The sequence below is a fragment of the Talpa europaea genome, assembly GCF_964194135.1.
Source record: "Talpa europaea genome assembly, chromosome: 11".
NCBI lineage: Eukaryota > Metazoa > Chordata > Mammalia > Eulipotyphla > Talpidae > Talpa > Talpa europaea.
The window spans coordinates 92,096,531-92,110,212 of NC_140078.1; the positions used below are offsets into that span (position 1 = coordinate 92,096,531).

The window sequence follows — 13,682 nt, forward strand, 5'->3', positions numbered from 1 at the left end:
TATTAGAGAAAAGCAGAGTTGCCGTATTTCCGAGGTAGTGATCCAATGTGGCCGCTGCCCCTGGCCTCTGTCCCTCATCCTTGCGCTGGCCACATGCTGCGAGCTAGAGGGCCACCGGCCTCTCCCTGGGGCTGGCCGCGCCTTTTCTTCCAAAATATACATGCTGACTTCTGGGGTGTTCTGGGGCCAAAGCCCCAACCGGAGAAGATTCACCTGGACGGGTGTGTCGTAGGCTGACTTCTTCATCCACTCGAGAACACAGCAGACTTTAGGTATCGTCATTTATACCTTATGCTGCCTCTCCTCCCCCAAGAAATGCGACTGATTTCTGGGTAGAGAAGTGGGGGAAGATGCCTGCAGAGACTAAGGCCCAGCGTGAAGCCAGATCCTCACCAGCCCACGGGTCCCTGCTTAGCAATTTGACGGGCTGTGTCCTGTCTTTCCATCACACTGCAGGGCTCCAAGAGGCCTCAGGAGCCCTTTCTGTCACTCTGAGAGACATGCATCAGCTGCCAGTAACTAGACTCTGGGAAAATCTGCGCGTTAAAATTCTTTCTACTTCTAAGTAGGATACTTTAGGAATTAGGGCACAGCTAGCTATTCTTAGTTTCACGTTGGCATTTTTAAATTCATTTTTATTAAGGTAACACTGCTTTACAACACTCTAGATGATTGAGAAATACCTCTTCAGGTGCATTTTATCACACCACACCTGCCACCAAGGCCCCCCAGTCTTCTACAGTGGTCCGCTGGCCCCCACTCAGTCTTTAGGAAGCATCAGTTTTAGTCAGATTCCTAGGGTTTGGTGTTGTCTGCCTCTAGTTTCTCTCTATTCCATATGAGCGAAACCATCTGGTATTTGTCTTTCTCCCTCTGGCTTATTTTGCTTGGCATAATTGCCTTCTGTTCCACGTTGTTGCAAATGGCACAGAATTCATCTGTTTTCATAGCTGAGTAGTATTCCATTGCATGGCTATACCGCATCTTAGTCCACTCATCTGCCCTTGGGCAGTTAGTGGCTTCCATAACTTGACTATTGTCAGTAAGTTCTGCAATGAATACAGGACTGCACACATCCCTTTGAATTAGTGTTACTCTGTTCTTTGGCTAGGGACCTCTGAGTGGAATTGCTGAATATATGGTAGACCTTTTTTTAGCATTCTAGGAAGCTTCATATTGTTTCCCATCGTGGCTGGACCAGTCTGTATTCCCATGTGCAGTGCTTTTATTAAGGTACATCCTTGCCGATACTTACTGTTGCTGGACTTTTTGATATGGGGCATTCTCAAAAGATGTGAGATGGTATCACATTGTGGTTTTGATTTGTATTTCCCGGATAAGTGATGATGAGCATTTTTCACATGCCTATTGACCATCTATGTGTCTGCTTTGGAAAAGTGTGTATTTAGGCCTTCTGCCCATTTTTTGATTGGGTTTTTTGTTTTTTGCTGAGTTGATGAGTTCTTTGTAGATCTTGTCAGATGCATGATGTGCAAATATTTTCTCACATGTTAACTTATTCCAGTAGATCATGGTAACCTATTGAAAGGTCTATGTAACTGAATGCAAACTTTGTGGTCTAAAGATTAGCTATCAAGCAGATTCCTTAGTAGGCCAATTATTGTTATCAATGAATATATCTTGACTTTTAAAAGAAAATTATTTTTGTTCAATCAACTCCCATCTTCCAGGATCTATATTTTTTTTGAAAAATAGTTGTTTTTTTATTTATTTTTTTAAAGATTTATTTACTTATTTATACAAGCACTGGGTACAGTCAGAAGCATGGGAGGGTGAGAGAATTCACCAGAGCCAGAGCAGGGAGCAGAACAGGCAGACTGATGAAGTACACTGCTGAGGGGAGCAGCGGGCACGGCAGGAGAGGTCCATGCGCCATGTAGGACCCTCGCCCGGTGGCCGGGGATCGAACCGATGCTGCAGAGGCTGCGGACAGCTTCACAACCCAGCGCTCAACCACTGCGCCACCGGGGAGGCCCTATTTTTAAATGTTCTATCCCCTGTAGTGATCAACTTGCATGTTCTAGATCTTCTAGAAATCACTATGTTCAACTGAAAAAACTTGATGGGAACACTACCCATACGGCTTGTTTTCAAAGGTAAGTACAAGGCACAGCATCACAATTACGAGTCTACCTGAGAGTGTTGTAAAGTCATTTGAAAATTAGCTCAGAACAAGTTTTGTGAATGGAAATGTAGTTCTCACTCACACACTACTTACAAAGGTGGTAACAAATACAGATAAATTAAGAAAAAAAGGTGCACGTTGAGGGTTTCTCTGCTGCATCTCACCCAAGTGCCTTCTGCAGTTCAAACCTGAGAACCGAACCGGCAAAGCTCTAACACAATCGCGTGACCAGGAAACAAAAATCAAGTTGACAGGAAGTCACAATTTCCCGATGGTTATTTATGTGGCATATTAATAGCACGCGGTTACATGCATGGTACTTTTAAGTATGGCGTTTCAGTAAATGTTTTGTGATTAGTTATAGTTTGGAGTGCTGTGAGATTCCTATACAAACTGAATTCACTTCCATCTAATATTTCGTGTTTCCAAAATCATGGTCAATGCACAGACCTCTAAGGTTGCTATGGAAACTACTGTATTTCTTATAACCTATCACAATTCCTACTGACTCTAAAGAGGGCGGATATTATCGTTCTCAATGTGAAACCACTGACGCTATGATATGTGTAAAACTCTATATGTAGGGATGTACACCAGCACGGCCTTGTAGAGACAACAGCTGCCATTTATTGAGTGACAACTGTGTGTGAGGCACTCTGGTAAGCTCTTTACAAGGATTATTTCATGAATCTCTGGATTCTGTGAGAGAGGAGATGGCTGCTATATCCCCATTTTATAGATGAGGGAAATTAAGTTTAGAGACTTGCCTCAAGCAGTAGCAAATTGCACTTTAACACACAGCTTTTTCTGTGTTTTTTCGATAAACCAAACCATGGGGCTCAAACCACATAGAGTTCGAGTCTCACATGTTCCACGGACGCTATAATGTGAGTGAAGTGGAATGCCCACCACATTTTTAATATACTCAGCATATCACCAATAGTGCGGGCAATTCACTCTTTTCCTGTGATTAACTACAGGGAACAGAAATACAGATTTCCAATTCCTATTTGTTGAATGAAGAGTGAGTGAGGAAGGAATGAATGGGCTATAGGAATCTCAGCTACTGATTCTGAATTGCCACTGCTCATGCTGCGACAGCCCCCACTGGGTGGCCCTGTGTGGCAGGCCGAGATGACGGCACATTAATGAGCGTGCAGGAAGCCTCCCTGCTCTTCCCACTGAAATTTCAATAAGCCTCACACTTGAAAAAGATGGTTGGTCATCTGTCACCTAGAGCTAAAGCCACAGGGAAGGCGACTCATGCTTCTCTGTAGGATGTTAGGTTCATTTATAATTTTATTTTTTTCCTTGTGCTTTTGGCTTTCCCTTGCATTTATTCACAAGTTCAAAGGAGCAGAATGTGACCTGCAGATGAACCTGTCTCACTGCAGCAGGAAGACGCCTTCCCTCTCCCCTGACTTCCAGCCCCAGGTTTCAGGGGTGCTGGAAGGTGGATGCGGGCTCTGTGAGGGTGCAAAGAATAACACTTACCCCTTGATTTTTCTCTTAATTCAAAGAGACCTTTCAACTCTAAGGTGCAAGGACATCTTATGCAAGGACAGGGGGTTGATCTGAGGATTATCCTCAAGTCTCATCCCTTCCCCACCCCCACCCTCTTTGTCTACTCCTTCGGCTGTCTCATCTCATTTTTGCAGTTACTCCTCAGTTTAGCAATGATTGCTCAAAGGTTTGTATGAAAGTTAACAGCTGAAAAATTTAAATATAAGAATTAAATTCAGAATGAATTCCTTTCTAAACAGTTTTGTGTTTCACTCAACCAAGATGGAGTGCAGGGGCTCCCTGGCAGTGGGTGCAGTGTGTGGCCTTCCACATCCCGAGCTTTGTGGCTTCTCACGACAGAGCTTGGCCCCCACAGTGGCCCCTCCCACCCACCGCAGACACAGGAAGGGCTAACACCCCTGCCATCAGTGCCGGCTGTGGTGGGAAGGGTGCTGCTTGGCAGAGCTGGGCGCTCAGGTGGCAGAGGGCGGTGAGGGCTCGGGGGCAGTGCGGGGAGGTGAGCTACATACGATCTAAGCACTAAAAGCAGGGGATCAAGAGAGAACGCCAGGTGCAGAGGGACAGAGCCCGTCCACACAGAGACCTGGCAAGTGAGGGGCTGCTGGGTGTGAGCAAGGCCAGGACCCCTGGTGAAAGCGCCTGGAAACGCAAGTAAAAGCTGCTGGTGGAAGCCCTGCCCTCACAAGGGGCGTCTTCTAAGCATTTCTTTTGCATAATTGAATGTTTGCTGACTCCTCACAAACTCCTATTAGTGGGACCCAAATATCTTGAGATTTTACATGGATCAGAAAATACAGTCTGCCTGAAGACAAATACCATTGTAGTTTGGATTTTGAGCCATTATGAGGAGTTTCCATATGCTGACAAAAGGCTTTGAGTCAATTACAGCTTTTCAGGAAAACAAGCATCAAGATAAATCATCTGGAATAAATAAATAGAGGGGATCAGCATTGACTAAGAGGAGCTGCCCTGGAGTGCGGTAGTGATTCTTGAAAGGAAATCAGTGTTTGTCTTTAGACCTTGAAGGTACGCCCTGCACCTTAGGCACAAACAAAGGAAATCAAGTTTAATGTCTTAGCCAGGTGTGAAAACGGTCCACTTTACTTATTTGCAGAAATCTTATGTTTCTAAAGAGAAGTCACGAATGACTTTCAACTTTCATTTTCAGTCCTAGGGGAAGCTGCTTCATCTACAGATTGTACCACCATGGTGCATTCCAGGCTGTGAACATAGAGGTACATGTGGCTCTTCTGGAAGAATCTGAGGGTAGGTATTGGTTTTTCTTTGAGTGGTAGAATTCACCAAGGAAGCCATCTGGTCCTGGAATTTTGCTTTTTGGGAGGCTTTCTGATACCTGTTTCTTCCTGGTTTAGTCTTGGAAGGCTGCACCCAGGTTGGGTTTGTGGGTGCTGCCATTGCTGGTCTCCTGGTTGTGCCCCGAGTCCTAATCCATCACCTGATATAGACCAGGTGGCTCTCTCTGGTATTGGGTGTGATGAGCTGAAGAACCTTTGTCAAGTTAGGGGTATCTCGTAGATCGAATGGGGAGAGACAAGAGAAGCGGCTCATGTCACAGTAATGTAGACATCACGCCCTAAGCTCTCTTATTTTGTAGGAAATAAGTATCTCTTACTGTAAACCCTGTTCAGTAATTCATCTAGGTTCTTCATGGCTCATTTTTCTTCTGTTAAATTTAGTGCTTTAAAAAAATTAAGATTCCATACACCTTATTTCATATCTGTGCTCGTGAGCTATAACATGCTTTTATAGACCACCAATCACTGCCAATGAACTAGGATATGATGCAAAGACGCTATGGGTAACGAGGGAGATACATACCAATTTCACAGATGTCAAAAATGTGGGAAAAAGACAACCCATCATCAATCAGTGAGATGCGCCTCTAGCAGCCACGCGTCCACCCCCAGACACACACACGCAACAACGTGCCTGCAACAAGCTCGCCTCTGTTTAATAATTATTCCTCAGAGGGAGGTGCCGATGCCATTTAGAAACTTTTTTCTATACTAAAAGAGTTCACTATAATGAAGGCACATTTAGGAAAATGTGCTTTTCATTCCAAGAGAAAAATGCCTGGAAACAAATTACCAAGATGTCCATAGTGGATCCTTGTGGGCATGGGTATGGTAATCATGGGTGACATGTCTTCCTTAGTGTTTTAATTTTGAAATGAACAAATAACACAAGCAAGTATTTGTAAAAACTCAGGATGGGGGCTCCCCAGTGGCACAGCGGGTTGAGCGCAGCGCTGTGAAGCTGTCCACAGCCTCTGTAGCACATGTTCGATCACGGCCAGCCAGGGAGCAACCCACATGGTGCAGCAGACCTCTCCTGTCTCACCAGACCTCTCCTGTCTCGCTCGCTGCTCCCCTCAGCAGTGTATTTCATCAGTCTGCCTGTTTCGTTCCCCGCTCTGTCTCTGGTGAATCCCTCACCCTACCGCGCATCTGGCCTGTACCCTGGTTTTTGTATGCATGAATAAGTAAATCTTAAAAAAAAAAAAAAGTTTAAAAAAAAACTCAGGACGGACATCCTTAGATACAGGAGCTTCCCCTGGAGGCCTCGTAGGGCGCGGTCACTCCTGGTCTTCACACCGGCGTCCTCCCTGGGGTGACTGGCCGCCCTGCCTACTCCATTGTTCAGATGAGTGACATGATACACAAGGAAGGACACAGTGGATCTCGTTCTATGGCAGTGGGGTATAATTTTGAGGGTGCCTCAGCATCCCAAGAAACTTGAGCAAGCAGATTACTGCTCTCCCTCTCTGGAGACTGTTCCAGCATGTCTACCAGAGGGCACAGAGTGAGCATAAGCACCTCAGGTAATTCCATGCCTGGTCTCAGAGTTCTGGGGCACCCTCAGCATCATCTGAAACTTCCCCTCAGCCTATGCCCCTCAGGAGGGCGCCCCTGTCCACAGCACACCACAGATGACCCCGAGGATACCGTCTCACCCAGCTCTCCACAAACAAGTGGTGAGAAGAACGCGAGGGATCTAGTTCTCCCTGCCAGGAAAGGGCTGGGAGTTCAAGTCAGACCCACATTGATTCTCCTCAGGAAATTTTAAACCTGTGAAATACACAGGAATGAAAAAAATTCCTTCCATCATGCAGAAACCACACACAGATCTCCCCAACTCTTGCCCGTTCCCAGCTTAGGTTCTTCCACACTCATGTCTACTGTAGCAAATATAACCCTGGAGGTCTTCAAAAGATCTATTATTCTGTCTTAAAACATTTATTTCCATGAGCATAAGGCTCAGGTGCTAATTCTCTCTCCTTGGCCTAATTCAAAATAAAATAGGTTTTCATAGTATAGTTATTTGGTTTAGTTACTGATTTCTAAAATTTGGTCTATGACTTTATGTCAGCTGTTTTTCATTAGGATGTACACCAGATCCCCATTTTTGGTGGCTTTTCGCCCAGAGCTTCTCAAACTTAATGGGCATAAGAATCTCCTGGGATCCTGTGACGAGAGAGTCTGACTGTGCAGGCCTGGAGTGAGGCTGAGAGTCTGCATTCCTACCAGCCCCCTGGTCATGCCCAGGCTGCTGGTTCCTGGACCACAACAAGTAGCTGACTGGTGAAAGTTTGGTCCCTAAGTCTATTTTTTCCTATAAAGAAATAAAAACAAAATAAGCATTTGTCCCTATCATATGTGTTAAACTGCTGTGTTCTTTTCCACTGAGGGTTGCAGGAAATCTGTAGCTCACCTCCGCCTCTGGTGGGGAGGGGAATAAGTCAGCAAGTTATAGAGCCAAATTCCTATAGCTGTTGTTTACTGAGCTGCAAATTATCAGAGTTAAATTCTAAGCAGAAGATCTAAAGATAAAATACGTGGGTAGGAAGGGGAATGTTTGAAGAAGTCAAGAAAATGATTTTAATTATAAAATGGAGTCAGGCTTTAACGTGAGAAAATGCAAGTTGGCTAGCTTTGGAAGGGCGATTTTTTATTAAGTCAGAAAACCGTTGTCAGCCTCGGGGATGGATCTTTTCACTTGAAGGGGAACAAGGAAATTAAAAGAGGCAGCTGTGATAATGTCTTTACAGTTTTGAATTCAACCGAGCAGAAACTTTGGAGGGTGAATACCAGAGAGTAATTTTACATTGAGCTGTCCAAGATCCAGAGTGAAATATGTCAAGCTCGCAACCACCAAGAAGAAAAGCAAAGACCAGTGAGAGAAAACTCAGAAAAGTTTCAAGGTATAGACACAGGACTATAGGAAAAAAGTCCTGTCTGTGATTTAGAGGAGAGTCTGTGGGAGGACGAGGTTTACCTTTGCTTATTGCTACTGTGATATTTCCAGCTATTGCATCGGCAACACAATGCAGATAAACGGAGTTGTGGAGCAGGCTGCACAATGAAGGATGCTGCTGAACGAGCAAGATCCTGGCCTTTTTATTGATAGGATAGTCATGCAGCATCAGTTACATGGAGTAGGAGGTCAAAGAGGGTGAAACTGAAAATGTGCTTAGATTATCTAGGGCTTCAGGGGGACATGAGGCTGCTGACCAGATAATTCTTATCTGTGTGATGACCAAGTGTTGTAGCTGAAACCGTACCCCAGGCCCCCAGCCATGGTTCCAGTCTTATCAACAAGGCTTTCCACTGATCAGCTTCTGGGGTTATACATCAATCAACAGCTCCCTGGGTGTTCCCAATCATACCTCATGATGCATACCCTTCTCAGGGTGATCAAGCTTTCTGCTGTTGATTGATTTGAAGGGCACCTTGTAACATTAGGCTCCTATAACTGATTGAATGGACAGTTCTGACCTTGTATAGGAATGCAGAACTGCAGATAACAAAAATGGTGACTGAACAGGCTGCTTAGGATTAGCAGACCCACATCTGACCTTGCAAATATTTTACTTTTTAAATGGGCATGCTAAGACAGCAAGGAAGAGACAGAAATAGATGTCTTCTCCCTTGAAGGAAATTTCATATTCTTATTTTCTCTTGGGATTCTATTAATATTAAGGCTATACTTTAAATATTAAGCATACTTTAATTATGTCCAAGTAACTGACATCTTTAAGTTCCCAAGCATTCCTCTGTAATCAATATTTTCCATTTCACAGGCAGCAACTGGCATTGATAAACTTGACAGGGTGTCAAGGACAAAAGGCCAGGTCCTCTCCCTTCTCTAGAACCCACAATGAGCCAACTGTTCAAGTTGCCACGTTCCCCGAAGCCACAGGGCCCAGCTGTGCCCTGCACATGCCCCTGCGGGCGGAGCTCTCACTGGACTCAGAGCTGTGCTTTCGCCAGTGGCTGGTGGCGCACCCCGCAGGAAGTGTGGCCCTGAAAGGAAGAAGCTGGTAGAAAAGATAATCAAGACCACCAGAACCCACTGGCTAGATACCTTTAAGATGGTGATATTCCAGGTAAAGCTCTCCACTGCTTTTTGTAGTTTTCTTTCCTTCAAGCCTTCCTTGGTGCCTATGCTGTGCAAGTGTTCATGGAATTCCATGGCTGAAAGAAAGAAAGCGTGTATTACTTCCCCTTCTAATCCATGGTAATAAGCAAACAATACTTACTTTTCTGCGTCTAGCTAAAATGATTCCAGCCTCCAATGCATAAATGCATCTATATTTAGAAGAATAAATAATGGGGAAGACACTGAAAAATTCACAGCACCCACAGATGCAGGTCTCTTGGGGCCATGACAGTTCCCTGTGGATTTGGAAGGCACATGTTTAGACCTGAGTATTCTGAGGCTCAGTGAGGTAGGAGACTGAGGTTGTGGAGGAGGGGCTGGGACTGGAGCCCAGGTGTTTGGGATCTTGGGGGACTCCTTCAGCTCCACTGTCACAATGGAATGATGCCAACTAATGTTTTTCCTGTCACATTAAAATCAACCTGAGGTCAGATCCAAGCCAGCCTAAAGGAGAGGATGAGGAAAACATCAAGAACCCTGCTTGGTGTCTATATTATAGTTCTTCCCCACAATTTACAGAATGGAAAGAGTATACTGTCATCCAAATCGCCTCTCAGAAGCTCTTCAAGCAGCAACTCTGCAATAATGGAGGAGTAAGTGTGACCGTAATTTTACTGGTTTAATTACCATTACGACTCAGGGACTTTTTACATATTTAATGATCCGTAGTCAATTATCCCATCTCTGGCTACTGCGAATTCTTCAGACTGGTACTACTTCCCTTTGAAATGACCAGTTAACTTTAGAGTCCTTCCTTGCTCTCTGCCACAAAATGTTCTAGACTTACTACATTTCTCATCTCACACCTAGAACCAGGTATTTCTCCAGGGACCGCTGGATTCTTGCAGTGAGGAATGATATGGAAAGACTATGCTCTGCGCAAAAGGAGTGCTCCTTGCTGCTGAGTTTTCATGGTTTTCTAGGCCTTTTCACGGGACAAGTGTAGGACACATTCTTCCATTAAAAAAAAAATAAGAGCTGGTTAATATTCTGAATTCAAATATAAGTGCAACAAGGTTTTTATATAAAAGATTTTTTGTGGCGAGGAGAGAGCTTTTGTGGATGTAATTTGTCTTGAGGTTATGTCAAACCTACACTTGATTCCAGAGTCAAACTATATATCAAGGTGTATTCAGGTAAGTCTTGCTTCCTTACCTTGATACCTTCTTTTATTAATTTTTAACAATGTTTCATTAATCGCATGGTTTCTCGGTGAAAACTTAAGCAATGTATACATCCACCCAGAACCCTCCCTTTTTTGTAAAAAGGTGGCACATTATGGTGCATGGTACTGTACCTTGGTTTAGTTTTCTCCTCGAGTAACTGCTAATGGAGATCACTCCTGGACAGTGTTGAGAGACCGTGCTCACTCTAACAGGGACACAGGCCTCACCATGTGGATGACCAGGATGTTTAACCAGTGCCCTACTCGTGAACATCAGGTTATATCGCATTTTTTGCTATTACAGATAATGTGGAATACTTGTAATTCCTAACTTTAGCACCACTTCAAAGCAACTCTTGCTATAGTGATTGACAGCACTCTTGCTCCTGTGTTTAAAGAGTAAGCAAGAGCTGACACATGTGATAAGCCACCAATTCTTTTTTCTTTTCTCCCACCTTACAGGAATTATGTTCCTAGCTCCTGTCATGCTGCTAAGGTGTAAGAACTTCACTGGCTTCAAGACAGAACAGTAGCAAAAGTCATTACATTGTCTAGGAAACTGCCACACTTACCACTCTTCTTTTGCCAACAGTGGCACCAGAGAACACCCCAATCTGATTACATCCCTGCACCCCATTGCTGTGACCTGGCTCACACAGTGGGCTGGACCCCCTCAGTCTGTTTCACTGCATGTGCTCAACTAAGCACACAAGAGACTAAACCAGCATGAGCAGGTGGCAGTTTTGTTCGACAACTCATGCTATGCTTCTGTGTCTACTGCTGCTGTGAGGTGGACATGCAAGGGTGGCCAGCCAGGCACAGACCAAGGCGTGAGGGAATATGGAGCAAAAGGCTCCATCTTTGAACTGGGGCAGTCCACAGAGAACACAGAAATGTAGTTATATGTAGGGCTCATGTATGGCTCGCAGTGGATCTTTGATAGTAAATTACCAGAAGACCTAATAAGTCCAGATCTTTTCTGTTTACATCAACAGTGAGTATAAAGGGTTCTTACTTGTTTGGGTTAGATGTTAAGTAGTTTTCTTACTATTTCAAATTATTTCCAGCAAAGAAACACGAACCCAATGAAAAAGTCCTTATGTTATTACTGCTTTTAAGTTTCTCTCTCTCCCTTCCGTAAGTCATACCTTCTGTAAGTCATACTACTCTGCTTAAGGAATATTGTGAGTTTTAAAGAGTTGGTGAAAATGAGGTAAGTAAAAGTTTTGAGACTAAGTCACCATCTCCCCTCCATCTACCCATAAAAAGATCCGTGTTGTTTTAAAATTGAACTAATTACACTTGGAAGGTGGTCAGGCTAGTAGCTAGACAGGGAAGAGGGTGAGCTCCTGCTGCCAGGTAAGTACAGGTGCTACCAGTGCTGGGAGGCCAGAGCTGCATTCTGTGCCTGCAGGTGACCAGGCAGGAGAAGGCAGTGGGGCCAGTTAGGAGACCGTTCCAGTGTCCCGAAGAGCACCGTGGCCTTGGTCATTAGCGCCTGGAGGAAAGGCAACATGGTAGTGGACCTGGGAAGGCTTCTGTAAGAGGATGGTGGGGCTGTCTCACCCAGGGAGTAGACCTCAAAACTCAGTGTACAATGCAGAGGGGAGTGTTTAAAATGCAGATTCTCTGCATCACCCCTGAGATTGATTCAGAAGTTCAGAGTGGACCCAGAGAGAGATTTTTAGCAAGTATCCCAGAAGCTTTCCATGGAAGAGGGCCCGGGACCACTGTGAGGTGGACTAGGAGGATGAGATGGGACTGAAGTCATCTCCGGTAGGTGTCAGAGGTGCATTTCAGAACACCTACAAACTATTAATTCAACTAAATATGGATTAATTTACCTAGAAGTACACCCAAAATTTGAATGAATAGCACTACTGCTACAAAAGATAGATGAAAAGGCAGTCCCTGGATGGACAGGGGTGACAGTGATGTGTCCCTGCCAAGGAAGAAGCCCTACGGCAGGGTGTCAGCAAGGTGCAGATTCTCTGGGGAGTGGCTGTGCCCAATGCCTTCCATTCCAACTCCGGGCTCCAGCAGGGATGAGTTCCTGCAGCCCCTGCACTGCAGGAAATAAGCCCTTCCAGAGATGAAAAGCGAAGGGATGGAAAAAACTATTCCATCAAGTAGATTTGAGAAGAAAGCAGATACAGCTCTACTCCTAGCAGACAAACTTTAAAAACAAAGATGGACATTATATTCCACATGTCCATTGACCTCAGAAACAAGGCAAGCAAACAAAAACCCTTCAACTCTGACAACAGAATGGGGCTACCAGAGGCTGGCTGGGATGAGGGAGAGGCGGACATACAACTGTTCGGGTGTGAAGGTATATATCTGAAACTAAGTGCTGTAAACCATTATCACCTGGATATATTAAGAGTCTTAACATGAAACAATCAGAAATATATTTGCTTGAACAGGTAAAATTTATTATCTAAACTAATTTTTTTAACAGTAAGTATCCATAATACTGAGATGGAAAACTTAATAAAGTTTTTGATGCTTGAATAATTGGTCAGCCAATAACATTTATTGATCACACACCATGCGCATGCTGAGAATTCTTTAAAACATTACAGATTTCTAGAAACACAGGAGGGGGCGATGGGGGAGTGGTAAGGGAACTTTGTAATGTTCTGGAATAAAATGGCTAAGTTAAAGAAAAAAACAGGCATTAGTATAGTAGCAAGTAGGGAAAGAAGATAGGATATGTGAGGATATGTATATTGCTTTTTTAAAATCAAAACTGTACAGTTGGAATTTTTGTACTAGGAAAAAGGTACGTGCCACTGAAATCCATATGTATTATAATTTACAACAAATACTGATAATTTTCAGAACATAAAACAGACTAAGAATGCCCAAAGGGTTAGTTCTAACTGCCTTATAAGGACTATATAGTGGGTCACAATTTTTCCCTGTCAATGACCATACTGTAAGGCTAATTTCTAGGGGGGGGGGTGGAGCGAGTCAATTTGAGGTAGTACACTGCAAGGTGGAGCAGCAGGTGCGAGAGGAGAGGTCTCCTGCGCAGTGTGCGGGGTTAGCTCCCTCGCTGGGGATCGAACTCAGGCCGCAGAGGTAGCGCTGCGCCAAAACGCTGAGCTTAAGCCCCTAGGCCAACCAGGGAGGCCCTTAGAGTGGCTTGTTAAATGGAGCCTTTAACGTTTGGTTTAGAGGCTTCAGGAGAACTACGCACAGCTGCTTCCTTCAGCAAGTCAGGAGGAGACATTGCGATCCTTCCCTCAGTGGTGAGCGCAGACCCCTCGTAGAGGCGCTGAGGGACGAAGGCTTTCTGTGGCACCTCCATGTCTTCATCTGTGACACATGGGGGGCAAAGTATGGGGATTCTCCACTTCTAAAACAAATATTTTTCATCGA

General features: G+C 44.5%; 1 protein-coding gene across 1 annotated transcript in view; it reads right to left on the reverse strand.

The window, feature by feature from the left end:
• The window catches only part of PLCL2 (phospholipase C like 2), a gene marked incomplete at its 3' end in the record, with an annotated part of 162,247 nt that overhangs the window by 4,478 nt on the left and 144,087 nt on the right, over positions 1-13,682 (reverse strand). Inside the window, exon 5 of the mRNA XM_084247014.1 lies at positions 9,056-9,165. Within this exon, the coding sequence (XP_084103140.1) occupies positions 9,056-9,165 (110 nt within the window). The remainder of the gene's footprint in view (positions 1-9,055; positions 9,166-13,682) is intronic.